Raw genomic sequence first — 19,356 nt, 5'->3', positions numbered from 1 at the left:
GTGCAAAATATTATGTGTTTTTGTTTTAATTGGTGAGCGATATAGTTAATTAAAAACGAAGTAGGTGGGTGAAACAGCGATGTTTTAATATATCGGAACGTCCTCACTGTCGGAAACTCGATCTTCGAATTGCTCAGTAAAGTCGACTATGAAGCTAAAAGCGCCGCGTATGTATACCGCAATTTTACAACCAATCACGATTACTAAAAATAACAAGTACAGGCTTATGAGCTTAAAGCACAACGTCCTACGATTGGAATAGAGATTTGATGATCCACTCGTGACCACATCTTGTCAAAGCGAATCCGAACACACTCTTTATATTTTTAATTGAAAAAAAAAATCAAGGCAACTTATCTCGATTTTTACGAACAATTATAAAGACAAAACTCGAAGGAACAAAATTCACTCTGACGTCTCTGGCACCAAACGCGTCAGCACACCCTCACAGCAAATGAACACTCCGGCCTGCATCTATGCGGACCGGCATGGCTGCAGGTTGAGGCGGCCCGTACAAGAGACATCTAGCGGTAGACTCGTTTTCCATTGGAGCATATGGTGTGTCATATGGTGGTAGACTGATGCGCTGCTCAGGCGCTGATGCTGTTATAGCCCGACCTTCGGACTTGGGTGCAGATTTTTCCCGATTTCGTGACTCTGACTCATGAGGCGAGCTGAAGTCGTAGTCGTACGAAATAATATGCGTTGTCAATTACTTTATTTATCTAAGACTAGATCTTCAGGAGATGCCTGACGGCCTCCCAGTTATTGTATGCAGAGCGGTGCGACCTTTGATGGTTTTCAGGTTGACGTTGGCGCCGCGCACGAGCAGAGTCTCCAACACGGCTGCTGCAGGTCAGCCGCGAGGGTAAACAGCGGGAATTCGCTGTCGTTCGCTCGCGCGTTCACGTTGGCGCCGTTGTCTAAAAATAGCTTTACCCGCGTGAAAGACACGAGAGAGCGGATATGCAGTGGTTAAACATTTTTCTCAAAGTTAGATTTTGAGGCAAGTTCGGTCTCTGGACAGCCAATGTATCTGGAACCGGTGAGTACGCGTTTTGTCCTCCAGCGAGGCGCCCTTCTCGAGCACGACTCTCTTAGTCCGGGGAACCACAATACCTGCCATTTCGAACCCGCCTCGAACAGCAAGGTTTTTTTTATGTATTTTCACCTGCTGAATCCGAATTTCGAGGGTGTTTGGCTGCAAAGTGAGCAGAAAAAAGTTATTGTTGCAATTTCGGAAATCATCGTTTTTAACCGGAAATAATGGGTTTCCAACTTTTAATATGCATGTGTATGTTTTAAATCATAAGTTTATCGATAAACAACGATGACTTTTACAATATTTAACATTTATTTATTTTTGGGTGCGCAAAGCACGGAGCGAAATATACGGAGCGAGAGTGAGCGCGTGGTCGGTAAAGCAGAAATCATTACGACTCAATTATTGACCTGGAGATTCTCCTCGAAGAAGCTTTTTATTGCACCCTGTCAGATGCACTTATAAGGAAATTTACACTGTCATTTGCGAAGATTGTTAACTACAAAGAATTGTAAAAAATATAGAACAAATTCGTCTATGCTGCGGAAAGCAGCTTGATATATATATATATATATATATATATATATATATATATATATATATATATGTGTGTATATATACACATATTTCATAGACACGTCTTTCTTATTCTGATCAGTTAAGTGTGTGGCATCTTAAAACTATTGTTTGTGCCAGTCAACCAACGTCTAATTCTTGTATGTTAAGTTAAAATTTTAAAATAGAATGACGACCTTTTTAAAAATGGTAGAAGACACACCACTTGTAATCAGTTTTCCTAATAAACTATCACCATGTTCATTTCAAATATGTTATACCTATGCGTAAATCCACTTGTAGACAGTTTGAAAGTTGTGAAAAAATCTACTTTGAAACAACAAAATCAGTCTTTGAAACTGAGCGTCACCTTTAGCGTTCTGCAATTGCCGGTACGAAAGGAAACAGATTTCTCTTCTCAGTTTACTCATATGATAAAGCAGAGCTTTACCGAGAGTAGAAAATCTAGCTGTCATTGCAAGATAAAATGTAAAAATTTAATTCTACAATCGATTAGCTTACGTTTTCATCTTTTCAAATTTTCCGCCGAGTTGAGCAACACCGCCGCGAACCTGGCGAATTAATCCAGAAACTCGCTCGGATTGGCCGCGCATCATATATCTATATACGCATGGTGGTAAATTGATAAAAAAAAACTCCACCTGAGCTTCGAAACAGCGCCGCCATATGGAAGTAGCGACGGGTTTTCGGCGCTGCAGTATCGCGCTAAAACGACAAGCTCGCTCTACTGGCGCGGGCGCAGCTGCGCACTACAGGCAGATATCAGACACACAGCACACGGATCGTCGTATCATCATCAGTATAGTGTAGCAGCCACAGGCGTCGCGCTCGCGCAGCACACAGTGTCGAGCGCTGCTGAGCCGCCAGACTCCCGAGAGCGAGAGAGAAAGAGTGTCTCAGTCCTCCAACTATACGCGCACCCTCCCGTCTCGTCTCTCGTCGCCGTGAGATTGCGGGCACACGCATAGAGACAGCGAGATAAAAACACAGTGATCCCGTCGAGGAAGTCGAGGAATAGCAGCAGCAGCAGCAGCAGCAGCAGCAGCAGCAGTAGCAGGAGGAGGAGGAGCGAAGCTGCTCCCTCGGAGAGGGCGCTGAGAGGCCGTCGTCGCGCACGACGCGGAGCTCAGCTCTCGCCATGGCGAACCCCCGCAAGTTCAGCGAGAAGATCGCCCTGATCAACCAGAAGGAGGCAGAGGAGACTGCTCGCTTCGAGGCGATCATGAAGGAGGTCTCCGATGTCACAAGCAAGGTGAGTCCTCTCTCTTTTTCCATACCATCCGCGTCTACTCGCTTTCTCTCTCTCTCTCTCTCTCTCTCTCTCTCTCTCTCTCTCTCTCTCTCTCGTGCCTCTGAGGAGGAGTTGCGGAGACCCCCCTCTCTCCACCATCGTTCCCTCCTCTTGGCGCTCGCGCTGTATGTGTGTTTCTGTTTCTCTGTTTCTCTCTCTCTCTCTCTCTCTCTCTCTCTCTCTCTCTCTCTCTCTCTCTCTCTCTCTCTCTCTCTTTCTCGCGTTGCCCCGCGCATTTATTTACACTCACGGATGTGCGAGTATGCGTGTCTACGACGTATCGCTCTTCGGACTATGTTTACTAATAGGAGGACTCGTTGACGACGAGCCCAGTGCAGTTGTTGCCGTTGCATAGTTGCTCGTACTAGCCGGGAGCGCGCGATCGCCCATCTGCAGTAATCGCGATAGAAGCCCTATACGGGTGTATGTCGTGTCTCCGTATAGCGCACGGAAGAAACGTGCAGCGAGCGAGCGAGCGAGCGAGCGAGAGAGAGAGAGAGAACGAGAGACATCCATAGAGAGCCACGAAATTCCCCATCGTCGAAAAAGCGGCGATGTGCCCCCTCGCGGCTAGTTCCCGGAGCCGCCGCGGGCTCGTTCCTTCTCTGTCTCTCGCGGCAAAACGTAAACAACTGCGTATGCGTATAGATATAGAGGCCACACATACATTTCTCTCTCGCTCGCTCTTACCTGGGAGAGCAGCACGCAGCACACACTCGGGCTTTTTGCGCATTCCCGCGAATCTCCGTTCGCAACTCGTCATATATCGAGGATCTTCGTGTGCAGAGAGAGAGAGAGAGAGAACATTGTGTATACATATGTGAGGAAGAGAGACGATTGGCCGGAGCGACGAACGAGCGGGAACCAGCTGCACGCGTGCTTACGTGTACGTGTTTGTGCGCGGCACACGCGCGCTTTCGCATCTATAGATGTATATACATTTTTCGATATGTATAGGTACTCACTTTGTGGATTATTATCATGGTATTGATGCGAGGGTGGAAAAGACTTTTTTCGAGAGAGAGAGAGAGAGAGAGAGAGAGAGAGAGAGAGAGAGAGAGAGAGAGAGAGAGAGTTTAATGTGTGGCGGGAAATTCACGAGGTATACTTATGCCTACGGATGGATGTTCTCGAACTTAGGTATAACCTCATTTTGAGGCTTCTCTTGACACTGTAGCAGATTGAATTCGATGAAGTATCTTAGCTGGGAATTAAATGGATTTTTTAATTAGCCCGAACGATGAAAATTTTTGCCCGGTCAGAATAAAACTGTCAGCAGTGTACAGTTACGGATGAGTTTTGGAGCCGGAGCTAATTACACTTCAATATACTTGCTGCCGCGTTATAAGTATGATAAATCGAAAATTCGCGAATTCGGCATACAGCGAATACCACATGTTCAAATAATTACTGTTGTCCCTATAAGTAGTCGTATGAACAAGTGAACTGCTATATTTACACATAGACGTGGGGCACAAAGTAGATTCAGAGCCGATAAACTTGAACGCTCGATTTTGTTTTTCCTCCCAACAAGTGTTCGATTATCTCGCGTCATTATAACCTCAAAAAAATTTGTGCAACTGGCCCGAAAGAATAAATGTTATGATTGTACGCTTAAATTATAGTAATTTCGTACGATTTATCTATTTAATTGAGAAAACGGCACATCTTGACAATTATATTAATTTGGCGAAGCTGTTTAACTAGTAGAGCGATTAATTATTACTTTGATGATTAGTCGTTACTATCGATTTTGTTTTATCGAAAAAGAACGTGGAAACAGTCGCATGAATCGACGACTTGCCCATCTCGACCTTTATCTATATACTTTCATGAGTATATTGGCCTATAATTATGGTACTCTCGGATGGTCAACGAATTTCAATCGGACTTTAGAAGGCGGTTTTTGATGCTGTAATGAATAAAATATGATGCTCATAAATAAATCTATTGATTGTTCGTATATGGAAGCGAGTGCCAAGAGATTTTCTCCACCTGCGTTAGTTCTGGATCTAGAATTATGTTGAAATTTTGACGATGACGGATTAAAATGCTTTTAGCGTTGTTGCATAATCGGTGGGATATGATCGAAAATTGATTAAACTTTTTTTTTGTGCATAACGGATCCAGAAAAGATTCTTTCCCGTGCAATGCAACATTTGATGTTTCATTCGAGAAACGTATTGATCCTAAATAATATACATTTATATTTCAAGACGGTCAATCGTTGTAAGAAAATAAGAGATTTTTAAAACTTTCCATACCGTATAGACGGGTTTCTCGAAGTGCAGCAGAATTTCTCTCGTCCACCTCTGAAACGAATTTTATCGCGCTATAAAGATATAGATAGTACACATCCTGTCAAAATTCTAATGAGGTTCACAAGGGAGAATTAGCATTTAATCAATGAACAATAGAGCGCTATATTCGTAACAAATTTAGCTTTAACAATGCGTTCAATCGGCTTGATATCGATGTCAATTCTGAGAAATAAAATCCGTGCAACGAGAGAGCGTTTTCAACTCTCAAATTATTATTATTAGGGAAGTTCATTAGGGAGTTCCGATCGTTCGAAAGAAGCTTTTTTGTAAGTAAAATATACGACGGGTATTCGACTGAAGCCGAAAAGAATATTGAAGCTCCTTTTTTTGTCGTTAAATTGTTTGAAATTTAATTAAAAAGTTCGTTTGATGTTTCCCGCCTTGTCCTGCTTCACACAGCGACCATAACGAATTACGGCATGATCTGAGCGTTACACCCAATAACTTTTGTCCGAGTCATTTGCAGCGAGTTATTCGAATAATTTTGCAATCGAAACAAATCCATTTCGTACAATGCCTATTTTTATAACAGCAATCATAGCTCCGACTGGCTCGGACATTTCCTAACCTTCGAAAAATTTCCTTTCGCATTGTACAATCGTCGAAGTAATTGACCAAACTCATCGATTTCCCACGCACTTGAAAAAAACTCAAAGGTGGCGTCGGCGAACGCGAGTCCCACATCGACGGCGGCCGCCTCGACGTCGAGCAGCGCAGGCACGAGCCGACAAGCCACGGCGAGCGCTGCCGTACCGGCCGGACCCGAAGCCGCTCCGACGCGTCCCCTATCTGTCAAATCGGCCGGTGCCAGTCCGCCCCAGTCCAGCGGTAAGCTGCTGCACATTAACCTGGGTCAGCAGTACCGAGCCGGCTCGCTGCCCAATGTCAACGCTAACAATGCCGTTGGAGCCGGTCAGTCCAACGTCCCGGAACTGACCGGTAAGGACATCTTGCTCATCGGCCAGATCGCCACCTCCGCCACCTTACACTCGATCGACCTCAAGGTATACTTTACCTTCAAGAGATGTGCCTTGTTTAGGTCTTGTTGTTGATGTTGTGGTTGCCAATTTGCTATTGTTGTTGTTGTTGTTGTTTTTTATTTTCTGCTCGGCAATCACGCTTGTTTTGGTAGAAGATTTTGTTTCGATTGCCGGTCTCTTTTCGTTATACTTTATTCGCTGTGAGCACATACCGTGGCGCCCTCATTTCGGCAGTACATCCCATGTTAAATCGTATGGGCAAAAAATAGTTCGAGCGGCCGCCATTAGCAATTTCGAGAGTACATCCCATAAGATTACGTGTAAACAGAGACACCAGCGCCAGCCCTCCCCTCCAACGACGCGCTCACAGCGAATATTCGTCAACCCCAGTCGGGTTTCTTTTTCGCGCACTGTAAGCTCTGCATGCAAAACTCTACGCTAGGTTGAGTTTCTGAATGTGCCTATAATGGCTGGTATCCATAGCTTACGTATATGCACGTTCGAGCCTTGAGTTTTTCGTTTTTTACTTTTACGTAAACAAGTTTTATTTTATTTTCACTGTATTAATGCATTGTATATAGAGAGGGGGTTTCACCCTCCGACAGTCAGTGTCTCTAAGACGATTTTGAAAAGAACTTTATTTCCTTCCAAAGTAGTACAGTGTATATATATACACACGCGCGTCAATCATGGCCATCGTCGATCCAAAAGCATTGAACTTTATTGCTGTTTTTGTATTGCGATATAATACATGGTTACAGTTATAGGGTATATTACACGCCGTATTATTACAATGTACATACAAGAAAATAATATCAGTTATCCCGGTAAAAATTTATCTTCGATCTTCAATTCTCTCAATCAACCTACGCGTATCCGTCCTGTTCCTGTTGTGGTATAGATCTACGTATACGCGAGTCTCGCTCATCTTACAGCATGAACCAGAGCTGCAAAAATACAGTGAGGCGTTCAGTAGTCGATCGAATTTATCGATACACACGAGGCAATCTTTACTCACATCGGGACGTTTCTCCATGACACACTTGGCCATGACGTACATCTTATCGCAAACATCGGCACCGTCGAGCTTGGCGCAAACGTCGATCAGTTCATTGGCCACAGCTTGCATGTGCTCCGGCAGGAAGCCGACCAACATCTCAACCTCGATGTTCGCTTCTTCGTCGACCTAAATCGTTCGATCGTTATCATAACAAATTTCTCCCCTCGTCGCACACTACTCACCAAACTAAAAGCCTCGAAGAGGCAGTACATGTAGCAAGTGATAGCTTTGTCGTTCGGCAGGTTACCCTTGTTGACGTCGTCGATCAACGCTAGAGAGTCGGACAATCGTACCGGTCAGGTTACACTAAAGGTTTGCTTAGGTATATGCGTACTCACCCTCGGTTGTGCCGTGTTCTGCCATGCACCTGCCCTTATCAGACTGCACCATCTCCAGGATCTCAGCACTGATCCAATCCGGTGGCTGCAAACAGTTCGTTCTTATAGACCCCCCTCGATCCGATGGTTTTTATGATACGTGGAACACTCACCCCAGCCCTGACGAGGCAGACCAGCGACAAGACGACCAGTGCGCACAGGGAGCCTTGCATCATCCTGCTGCTCTTGTGTGTCACTTGTGTGAACACTGCGGGGAAAAAGGCGACGTTTCGACGGTGTATGGACCCGAAGAAATACCAGTCAGAGTCACGGACGCCAGCTTTATAGCCGATCTAACCACAGGTCGACTCGGCAAACAGCAGTTCATCAGCTCCGCGGCCGGTAATCTGTAAACGGAAGCGCGACTCCCGGGAAATTGCATATGGGTACGCGCTTGCCACGACCTTGGCCGCATCCTACGCTGCGCGCAAGTCCAAGTGCAAGTGTACCCCGTGCGCGCGACAACAACCCCCCCAGTCACGATGGTTGTGTAACCTCTCAACTCGGTCATTACACACGACGGCTGTTAAAAGTCAGCACGCAGTAGGTTTTCCTTTTGTCGAACGGCTAGTGCAGGTATATAAGTCACAGCGCGCTCGGCTCACTCTCTACTCGGGTTTGAACTTGAATTTTTCTTCAGGCGAATTCTCTCTTAGGGAATCGTTTAATCGTGCATGACCTCAAACGATTATCATTTCTTGCGATCAGTCAATCAGTGCCTTGTGTTCTGCTAGACAGAAATCTCCAATGCAAAGATCGACGATAGCATCGAAACGCGTCGGTATATCGAAAAATCTGAAAAAGAGTTCCTCTGCTCGCTATTCGACATGGCACTTCCACACGCCACTATAACGCGTGTTTGTATTCATCCCCAGCTCGAGAGAAGTAAAAGCTTATGAATCCCCAGCTCTGTCTTCCGTACACGACACGCACGTTATACACACTACACTTCAATCCCAGTGTTTATTTACTTGCGTTCGCGAGAGAGTTACGTTTGTAATGCAACTTCACATGCATAAATACACGCATGCTCTCTCGATGTTGTTGGCTTATCGTTATCTCGGCACACCAGCATGCACGTAGCTCTATGTTTACGCGTATGTGTGTATGTATATAGCCGCGAAAACAGCAACGTTGTCGTCGTACGAACCGTTCGCTCTCTTTTTTCCCAGTACCGATTTGCGTGCTCTCGTGTGTGTGTGTGTGTGTGTGTGTGTGTGTGTAAAAAAGAGGGAAAAAAAGGAGATCGAAGCCTAAGTCGCGTCTTGTACAAACACAAAAGTGGGGGGAGACAGAGAGGAGATGAAAAGCTGTTGCGCGCGGAAGGCCTCTCGCTGCAATCGTAATCTCGTTAGTTGCTAATAGCAGGGAGCGAGCGCGCGCAATTTTCGCGGACTACGAATTATCTTGGATGACTTTGGTCGAATTTTTATTTCCTCCTTCTCTTTACGCTTACTCTAATCTGTTGTGGCGTTTCCCGCGGATTTTCGCGACGCAGTTCGACTGTGGGTGGGTCACTTCTTTTTTTTTTTAATTGATTTACGCTCATTGGATTCTTGGTGAGATTGAAGGTCGGGAAAAATAATGAATTTTAGATTGGATGCAGGGGAGAACAGTGGAAGGAAAATTGAAAATGAAAATCGCTTTCAAGGTTTTGGTTCTATTTGAATACACTTCGGATGAACCTTAACATTGTATTACAAAACGATCGATCCCCAAGCATCCGGTCGATGGTCGTAAGTCACCTCATAGCTATGACAAGCCGAAGCGAAACGATCAAAAGAAGAAAAAGAAAAATCGACAGCAGCGATCTCGCCATACAGTAGTAGTAAACATCAGAGCCGCGCAGCAGCCGATACCGCGTGGCGACGCACTCTCCGGCCGGCGTTGACTTCGTATATACATGTATATATATATATATATATATATATATATATATATATATATATATATATAAAACTCGAACAAAGCTCGAGCCAGAAAGAAAGAGAAAGAGTGAGAGAAGGACGGGGCGAGAAAAACAAAGCCGCCTGTGCACGAGACACACGGCAGTCGCGACGACTACGTCGGATCGCGCTGTGCTCTACTGTAGAGGCCAAGGCCACCCGTTACTCGCGTTTGTTTCGATCGGTTCTCGCCGCCGCCACCGCCGCTGTCATCCGGTAAAGTATACGAGGCGAGTGTGTACATTATGGAAAACGAGAGGATTGTATGGATTTGGAGCGAAATGGGGAGATGGGGCAAACGATCGAACGATCGGTAAATCGATCGGTTGGGAGAGGCATTGGAATTTGTTTCGCCTAGTTTTGGCTTTTTATTAGTGCCTTGTGAATAGCCGGAAAATTAAGTTCAACTTTTCTATAGTTTAGGGTATACACACTCGTCTCTAGTCGCGTCGAACAAAGCTGCGGACAGTATAAGCTCTCGAAACTTTTCAAGTTGCGTTACGTATATCCCGTTCTCGAGAAATTCCCTCACAATAGCCATGGAAATAAAAGAAAAAGAATTGCCGAACTCATCCGGCCATTCAAAATTCACCCGCGCAAACTTTCCGCCTCTAGGGACATTCGTCGCCTCGACTCCCCCGCCTCTTCGGCTACACACCTGTGCGCTGTATATACGTCCACCAGCGAGAAAGAGGGAGAGAGAGAGAGAGAGAGAGAGAGAGAGAGAGAGAGAGAGAGAGAGAGAGAGAGAGAGAGAGCGAGAGAGAGAGAGAACGAGAGAAGCACAGTATGCACACGCAAAGCGCGTGCACAGGTAGAGCCAGCGCAGGCTTGCGCGTAAGTGCCTCCGCGCTGAGTATTGATCGGAGCCACCGCCGTCGCGCTGCTGCTGCTGCTGCAGCGCCGAGAGTGAGAGCACGTGTGCAGCAACCGGGGGATGATGCTCGCCGCGGGCTCTCTCTCTCTCTCTCTCGGCTGATGTATATTCCTGTATACATGTAGGTGAAAAGAGAGAGATAGAGGTGATCGTATAGGTCCCGGAGGAGGCGCGGGTTGAGTGAACTTTTTGGTGGGGGTGGCTGGTATCCGGTTCGAACCGGGGGATTCCAGGAAGCGAGCTTTTTCATCGATCGCGATCCCCCAGAGCAGGTGGATTGGAAATTTGTTTAGCAATCGTGGCGTAATAACACGCGACGATTGCGTACACGGAATCGTAAAGGAGGGGAGCTGTAAATGGCCCTAAGCTGTATTATCTCAATACAATGACCGCGCACGGCTGCGACGATTTCATTGTTCGGCTGAGAAAGGATTGGCCGAAGTGAAAGAACAAATTTTTCGCAAGGCTGCGAGGGATGGATGATGTATGCGACAGTTTTTATGAGACAGCCTTCTGGATGCATAGATTAGATGCACGTTTGTTGTGATTAGTGCATGTGAGACTGTATCCATTCATATGTACCTTCCTATGATCAATTTGTTTTTTTTTTTAATTTGACCTTAGAGTATCGATAGGTAGATTAGAATGAAACAAATAAAAAATGCGCGCATATAATCAAAAGCATCTCTCTAGAAAAGTAATCCCTCTCGTGAATGAAACCCGCGCTTGAACTATATACAGTAAATTTCAAAGCCAAACAAATCATTCACTAATCCTGATTTCTTTCCCATCGCAGACGGCGCTAAACAACCTGGAGGAGATGCAGCAGAGCCAGCTGTGCTACCGACAAGGCCAGGCGCCGGCCGGTAATGTCCAGCAGCCCGGAGGTGGCGGTGGCACCGAGCGAGGCCGGAGTATGGGTGTGGGCCCGATGCGCCACGAGAAGCGTCACGACACGTCCCCCTACAGTGGTGTACCTTATCTATCGCCGCCACTTCCAGAGACGCACTGGCGGCGTACTAACTCTGACTCCGCTCTCCACCAGAGCGCCAACGAGGCTTGCCATCATCAGAGCCATGGTTCGCCTATGACCCATCGACGAGGTAGCGATGCCTGTCAGTCTGAGTTTTTATTCGTCTTTTAACATTCTCTATCCATGATTGCGTGCTTGCTGCTAAGAGCTTGTTGTAAGTGCATGTGTGAGTTAAAGGGCGAGGAAGATTTTCAAAGAACTTTTCAATATACTCGTCCGTTTTGCGTTTGGCGAGTGTAGCGAGTCTCTTCGCTGCGACTTGTAACTTTTACAAGTTTTTACGATTGCTTTGACTGTTTATTGTCTATTATAGAGGCACGCGTGAGATGGAGTCTTTTTAGAAAGAAAAATAAATAATGTTCGCTTTTCGGTAATAATTAACGATATCCAAAGCATTTTACTTGAATTATCAAGTTACGCGATTAGGTGGGTATAGCCGGGCTATTTTTACTCTTAATGTCTATACAATCATGCGAGTTTGTGTGTTAAAAATACTTTTGTGTGCCTTTTCTTTAATCAAACTTTTATTATTCTCGCATTTTAATTATTCCAGTCTTTTCATAGTAAGCCTGTTTTAGTACTGGTCTTTTCTTTATGAAAGAGTCTTCCACTGATTCAATTGTACATACATGTGTACGGTTGTAAAATTTGCACGTGTTTTTACTTTTAAATTAAATTTTTAAACCTTTGTACTTTTATGTGTGGACAAGAACGAAATATTCGATAATGTTCTTTTTGCAAACAGATCAACAGCGAGGAGCCCACGGAGGATCGAGCAACGATAACCGAGGAGATTCCCATCATCATCATGGCTTCATCGAACGGCCGAGATCGTCCTGTGACATGCCCAGAGTGCCAGGCATAAAGTCAGTATTCCATTCTACTGTTTGGATTATGCTATCTTATCTATAATAATTATCATTGGAGTGATTTGGATCGAACAAGTGTTCGAATTAGCGTTAGAGTACAGTCACGCGACAACTGTGTATCTGTATTTTCTATTAAATTTGTTAAGTGTAAAAATAGCTGACACACTTGAGTAATAACCAAGACTATGTAATTTATTTTTTAATCGACTAACAGTTTTTTCCTCGTTTCGCAGCGTGTATCCAAGCTCACAACCGCCGGGACAGCAAATTCCGATCGGCAACAACACAGGTTCGCTGCCGGACCTGAGCAACGTACGCTTCTCATCGCCGCTAGTTACGCCGTTAGACCAAGAGGACCATTCAAGCGGTTCACAATACAGCAATGTACGTCGTCTCCTCCGTCCCCCGGAAACTTATTTTCGCTTTTCTTTATACTTTTCTTCTACTTTTTTTATCTCACACGTTTTTAATATATACTCTGTCACGCACAGGTTTTCGTCCGACTCGATACGAGTTTTTGATTTGATGCGAATATACTTTCTTACCTTTTTTCTCTTTTTTTTAACTAAGATTTCTCTCGATCTCTGTTTTATACTATTTTTATCAATACTCAGCCTTCTTTTTCTCTAACATCTTTTGGTATTAACATTATTTATACATATAATTATTATCGATATTCTTGGTGATCTCGAGCTGCATTATAACTCGTCTATCGTTCTGTTTTGTTTTCCTCTTGTCGACTGACTAATACTGAGATGTACCGAGAGCTGTACTACTTTACTCGCTGATGCGTTGTTTCTTTTTCGTTATTCGTACGTTTATTATTTTTGTTCCTATATGTGAACAAATAAATCGGCGCCCAGCGATATACGAAACGCGCTGCAGAGTGTCGATTCTGTATATATACCTCGAGCATTTTTAACTTAACGTCACTCAATATACACGCGAAGATCTGTCTGTCACTTAAAATTCTGCACCTTGCACACACAGAAAGCCGGCTGCGCTTCCGCGCTACGAAATTCCGAGTCGTATTACGTGTCTCTTGTCGATTATCTCGTCATACTTTAATATATACGCGCGCGCGGAGAGCGATATACGTTGCCTTGAGTCTCGTGCGAGCGCGTCGATCTTTTTGTAATGAAGCTTCTGATGCGCGAGTAGTTTCCGAGGTCCTTATGAAAGACTAGAAAAAAAAAACGCAGGAAAGAAGTTACGAGGGTAATCATAAACGACGTATGCTGTCGTCTATTGCAGAGTCCTCAAACGAGCCATCAGAGTCCTCAAACGAGTCCCACCACCCTGTCGCCAACCAGCTTGGTGCAAGCCGCAAGCGCCCAAGTAAATATCCTTGCGACAAGCCTATAACAGTATATATACAGTATTGCATATCATATAGCTTCTCTGCGGTGCTTTTCTCCGCCACTCGGACCTCCTGCAGAAACTGTCCTGCTATGACATATATACTATGATATGATTATATACACGTGTACACCGCGTATATATTACTGTTTGTTCGACCTTTATAGTGGATATATATGATCTACGATTTGATTTTGTATATGTCACTGTGATAATGCTCCGAAATCTCAGGAAGTGTCCAGTAGTCTCGAAAAGCAATAGACGTAGTTGCATGCAACAGATAAACAGATAGTAATGAGTTACGTGCCATCCGATGCTAGACGAGAGAACGACAGCAGGAGTCCTTTAGAGTGATGAGACGCGCTGCTAGTTTATATCCCTTCGCGTCTTCAAGTGTATATTTATTTGCATCATAGCGCACTGTCTAGCCTATTTTATGTATGTCTATCTGTATGTGTGCTCGTGTGTTTTTCCTATGCCGCAACTAAGTAACCGTCTTGAAACACTCTGTCATCTGTCGAAGCTGTACTTTTTAACGTCTTGATGCAACTACCTATTTTCACGGCATTATGTACTTTTCTGTCAATTTTGTCATTACTTGTTGTCTTGTTGCGACTGGATGTTTTTTAATCTCTATTCTATCTTTAGGAGACCATTTTTACCAGCTTAAGTTTTTAATTTATTTTTTATTTATAGCATTACGTTTTAATATTTTTATTTTTGTGCGACCTTTTATGATTTTTATTTCAGCTTATCTTGTTTTATTTTGCCTTGGTTGTAGAAGTTTTTTATTATTTTGCAGAATCATTTATCGGTGCCTGTTAACCATAGGTTTCTACATTCCTGTAAGGTTAGTAGATGTTACTGTGATTTTTTTTTAACCAACCGAACGCTTTTCAGCAACAGATTTACGAGCGCCGACTTACTAACCCTTTCATCGCTACTTTAACGCAGCCATGCAAAAGCAATCTTCAAGTCATTAATTTTTAAGTTATCTCGACAATCACATCATGGCTACTTCCTTCAAGGAGAGAAAATCAATCATAAAACTTGCAATTCAACTTTCAAAATCCAGCTCTTAAGATTGATTCTCTCTCGCGTACTGTTCACTTGCTATATACGAACGAAACGCCACAGCCTTACGCTCTTCTGACTGTACATGTACATATATGTATATATATATATATTTTTGCAAAGTCCACGGCTTACCAAACAGAGCAAGTTGGATGTTCACATAGCCACGGTATGTTCCCACACACTTATACACAGTCACGCATATACGTATACACGCAAACTCATGTCCACCAAGAACTCGTGTAGAGACCTGTAACGGTAAGGAGAACGCGTATCCTGACAGTGTCCGAACCAGCCCACGATCTCGTTAACTGTAATCCGCGCCAAAGAGCGAGAAGAATGATGTGCAAATTTTCCATTCAAGCAGGGTCTCACGCAGGAGAACAACACGAGTGCGTCCCAACAGGACCTCAGGGTGGCAGGCTACTCACCGCAGCAGCAGAACGTTACGGGGACGACGTCGCCAGGTATACCGCAGCAGCACCCTGTGGCGCACAGTCCTGGACACTACGTCTACCAGCAACCGCACAGTCCTGTGGCACCTCAGAGTCCAGTAAGATTTTCATTAATCGTTTTTATTGACTATTCGATATTTTTCACGAAACGGATTTTTCATTGCGTAATTCTTGTGTTGCAGAATGCGTCGCAAGCACAAGTGCATCCGCAGAACACGCAAGGCCCGTTCAACTCGCTGAATTACCGAACGACGCAGATGGTGAACCGACCTTCGCCACAATCTTCGCCTAGTATTACCTATCAGGTGAGATATCGTGAATTATTTTTGGGTCTAGGATAAAAATTTGTTATTTTGGATGAACATGATGAGGCGTACTTGTTTGCACGGAAGTAGTTTTGGTTAGATTGAAAAGACCTTCTCGTCAGATATTACTTATGTGTAGCTGTAGAAATATTCATTGTTTGAACGAATAATTCTGTACAAATATTGAGTTACCGTACCTATGCTTGTGTCAAGATTGACAAGTTTACATACTAAGGCCATCCTACAGAGACCTTTCAATATTTATGGCCGTGTTATTTTAGCATTTGTGTGTGATGCCTGTTCGGTATGCCTCTTAAAATGAAAAGAAGCGACAAGTTTTGATACACTGTGCATCAACTAAAATTTTTCAAATAATTTATTCAGGAAAGCCCTCTTAGCTACAGCAACAACGCTTCGGCGCCGTCAAGTCCCACGGGCCACCACGGCCCGCCGAACTTGTCGCTCGACTCCCAGGATCAGAATGTATTTATCAATCAGGTTCACGCGGACTTTGAACAGTTTAGTATGGTGAGTCAAGCCTCAGTAATATACCATAATTCTAATGAGATTTGTGTCGAAACTCACATTTCACTATTACCTGTTACGTTTCATGCACACTTAAAGGCCCCAATCGTAAGTATAAAGACGACCAACTTTATGCAGTGCTAGTTCATTTAGTAGATGTCCGTTTGCTCGTTACTTTGGAATCGAGTTCATTGCTCTGTACACACAGCTTCACAATACCTACACGTACACAGTGAATTTTCTTTTCGATACGTTTTCCCTATACACACTTTCGTTCGCTTTCTTTTCTTTGACTAACTCGTTTCCAAAGTACAAGCTGTATACTGTAGTCTGTCGAGATAATAAGCTAAATTCAAGCATTGATGATGAACTTGGCGATAAGAAAGAGACAGACGTTGTGTATAGTCGTTAGATTGAGCATGAAAAAAAAAAATCGAAAGTAAAATAAACACGTCTTCATGGGTCTTGATCTCATTTGTCTGTTGTTGCCCGCCGTGCCTAGGATTGGGCGCAAATGATGCAGCAGCTCGAAGATACCGGTTATACCTTGAGCACGCCGCTGGACGAGGTGATAACCAGATCCTATCCCTTCGTTTAAGGATTATTATATATTTTTTCGTAAACTTCAGTTACTTTTCTTTTCGATTCTCATGTTTTCATATAATATAAGCTTCTGGATCAATGATCATTTGAATGTTTCTTTCTTGAAAATCTTATCTCTGTATTATTTTCCAACTGCTCTAGACTGCCTAAATATAGTCTCATTCTCTATAGTCTACCTGCAATTCCAAACTACTACCTCTTCTGATTATGATTTCCGAAATTCGTCAATCGTTGCTTCTTCTTTTTTTCGCGACGATTCATTCTATCATGAGTTATCTATCAGAAAATATGAGTTATGCGTTCATCAACCAATTGTGTCTCTTCTTTTTATTGACCAACGTTTTGTTTCTTTCAGACCTGGCCATAGGCAATGTACCCAACTGTTCAGTTTTGATTGATTTTGTTCTGTCATTTTTTTTTATAAGTGTCTGTTTTTTTGGTCTTTATAAATTTTCGTTTTGTTCATGTGTATATTTTTATACGAGTCTTTTTGCGTTACGTTCTGTCACTTTCTGCCGATGTTTAATTTAGATCAAAAGTATATCGCTGTCTCATACTAAGTAATCTCGGAATAAACTAATTCAAATTTGTATTGCTAATTAGATGGATTCGCCGTCGACGACGATTGGTCCTTACATGAACTCACCCAGCCATTCCGGCACGTACGCACAGGTCAGTGTGAGAAGCTTTCCTAATCTTTTTTCTATTGAAATTCATTAGTAACGAAATAATATATATTTGATGGAAAATCCGAAATTACAGAATGATATACTGAGTGTCACGAGTGAACTCGGCAGCGGAGACGGTGGCTACTTCAGCACGAGTCCTCTTCAGCCGTTAGGTTATCATGCGAGGACACCGACGACAACGCAACAGTTGACGCCGCAAACGCCGAACACGCCGACCATTACACTCACTGGTAAATGAAATTTTCTCAATCTTAAAAGAGTACGAAATAAGCGGAAATTGTTTCTAGTAAACGGATTCGTTGATTTTTTTTTAATTTGAACAAAATATTCTAAGTAATTTAATGCTTTGCGTTAGATTGTTCGCTGGGACCAGACGACTTCGGGCCGTCGATCGCAGCCTCGTTCGGTACGGATATATTCGCCACGGATGATGCGCTCGGATGTCAAGAACTGAGTGCTATGCGTCAGGAGGACATAAACGCGCTCAGACAGGGCCTCGGCCCGCTTGACCTTGACGAGCTTCAGAGGCTCGCGAACTCGGATATGGTCATATCGGATCCGACGACCGAAGCCGACTTTAGGTTAGAGCAGCGTTAATGCTAAATTCCGAAGATGTCGTTCTCGCGACTGCTGTCGACTTTTTGTATTTTAATCGCGTTAAAAAAACTATATCTGTAAGTGGACACAGCCCAGAGGGCTCGAAATGATGATGAAAAAAAAAGATGCTTCAGCGAGGCACGTGGAGAATGAAGAGATATACGAAAAATGATTAACACGGGATGAATGAAACATTTTGTGATGGTGCCTCGGTGAATGGACACTACCCATAATTACGAATACTGCAAATTTTATTAATCAACTTTTTTTATTTTATACTACTTTGTACATTGTATCGCGTATAATAAATGGTATCTACGACTGTTATGACTATTGACGACCTGACTAAAACGACGGTGATCATGTGAAGATTAAACAATGTTGATGATTATTGATACGAGGGAAAGAGTACGATAAACGAAGATGATCTCTGAGAAGCACAAAACGAATCATTTAATGATTTATATATACATAATATATTATGTAAAAGATAATGAAACTGTAGGAAGATTAGCTGTAAACGAACAATACACCGAATCTATATAATGTGAAGATTTCAACGTATCATTCTCGATGATAAATTTTTTACTTGCTCGTTTCTTTCTGAAATACGATTCGCCGAAAAAATCTGTTATATATGCATATATATATATATATATAAATGTGTACATTGTATTTCAACATTCAATTGAGCTCGTTTTAGTCGATCCTATATAATTTTTCTATAACAAATGAGAAACAAAGAAATAAGAAGAAAGCAAACCAAAAAAAATACTTGTGAAACTCGTTTCACATGGCACACACCCACACATCACGAGAAAGAAAGACTCGAGATCAAATTAAGCGCGATTTTTAAGGAAAAAAGAGAAAAAATAAATTTGGTGTCAACAATTCCTTCAATATACTTACTTGAATCATTCTTAGTTCCGAGCCGCCAGAACTGCGTATATTTCGATCCTTCCACCGATCGACGCAACGTAACGTAAAAAAAATCGAGGATGAAATGAAGCAACGTATAAGACATAAAAAAGAAAAAACAAAGCTTTAGATAAAATTTTTATAATAAATAAACTGTAATTGCGAATCTCAATGTCGAAAATAAGCGTCAAACCTTCGTTGTTGAATAATAAATGAAACGAGATAAATGAGACCGTCGCTAATTATGTAGCAATAGCACGTACATACATACATACTAGGCAATATATTTCGTACCTTGATTTTTCTCGACAAGCAAAAGAGGTGTCTTTATAAACATTCATGCTCGTTTCTCTCTATCTCTCTTTTACACTATTTCTATTTTCTTTCTCTTCCCGTCTCTGCAACTCTAGATCTTTCTTCTACTATCTCTCCGTCACTCAACTTAACTCCTCTCTTTCT

General features: G+C 43.1%; 2 protein-coding genes across 22 annotated transcripts; one reads left to right on the top strand and one right to left on the bottom strand.

The window, feature by feature from the left end:
- Nucleotides 1-2,344: 2,344 nt before the first annotated feature.
- On the top strand, nucleotides 2,345-19,356 carry LOC100116193 (CREB-regulated transcription coactivator 1). 21 transcript variants are annotated; one of them, XM_031922216.2, is made up of 15 exons: nucleotides 2,347-2,870; nucleotides 5,887-6,234; nucleotides 11,267-11,573; nucleotides 12,249-12,369; nucleotides 12,606-12,756; nucleotides 13,627-13,710; nucleotides 14,534-14,581; nucleotides 15,170-15,358; nucleotides 15,443-15,565; nucleotides 15,950-16,093; nucleotides 16,190-16,198; nucleotides 16,593-16,658; nucleotides 17,297-17,365; nucleotides 17,456-17,612; nucleotides 17,738-19,356. In XM_031922216.2, the coding sequence occupies exons 1-15, from the start codon at nucleotides 2,757-2,759 to the stop codon at nucleotides 17,977-17,979; spliced, it is 2,172 nt and encodes a 723-aa protein (XP_031778076.1). In that variant the 5' UTR covers nucleotides 2,347-2,756; the 3' UTR covers nucleotides 17,980-19,356. The 21 variants fall into 21 exon arrangements, with proteins under 21 accessions (XP_031778086.1, XP_031778076.1, XP_031778075.1 ...); XM_031922215.2 differs by having other exon boundaries at nucleotides 11,267-11,585; nucleotides 15,173-15,358; XM_031922214.2 differs by having other exon boundaries at nucleotides 11,267-11,585.
- On the bottom strand, nucleotides 6,829-8,793 carry LOC100116232 (general odorant-binding protein 69a). The gene is made up of 5 exons (XM_001600719.6): nucleotides 7,761-8,793; nucleotides 7,609-7,693; nucleotides 7,453-7,541; nucleotides 7,229-7,396; nucleotides 6,829-7,157 (listed from the first exon to the last, which is right to left on the bottom strand). Exons 1-5 carry the CDS (start codon nucleotides 7,821-7,823, stop codon nucleotides 7,140-7,142), a joined length of 423 nt encoding a protein of 140 aa, XP_001600769.1. The 5' UTR covers nucleotides 7,824-8,793; the 3' UTR covers nucleotides 6,829-7,139.

Source organism: Nasonia vitripennis, chromosome 1 (assembly GCF_009193385.2).
Source record: "Nasonia vitripennis strain AsymCx chromosome 1, Nvit_psr_1.1, whole genome shotgun sequence".
NCBI lineage: Eukaryota > Metazoa > Arthropoda > Insecta > Hymenoptera > Pteromalidae > Nasonia > Nasonia vitripennis.
This window is presented reverse-complemented; position numbering and strand designations above follow the sequence as displayed.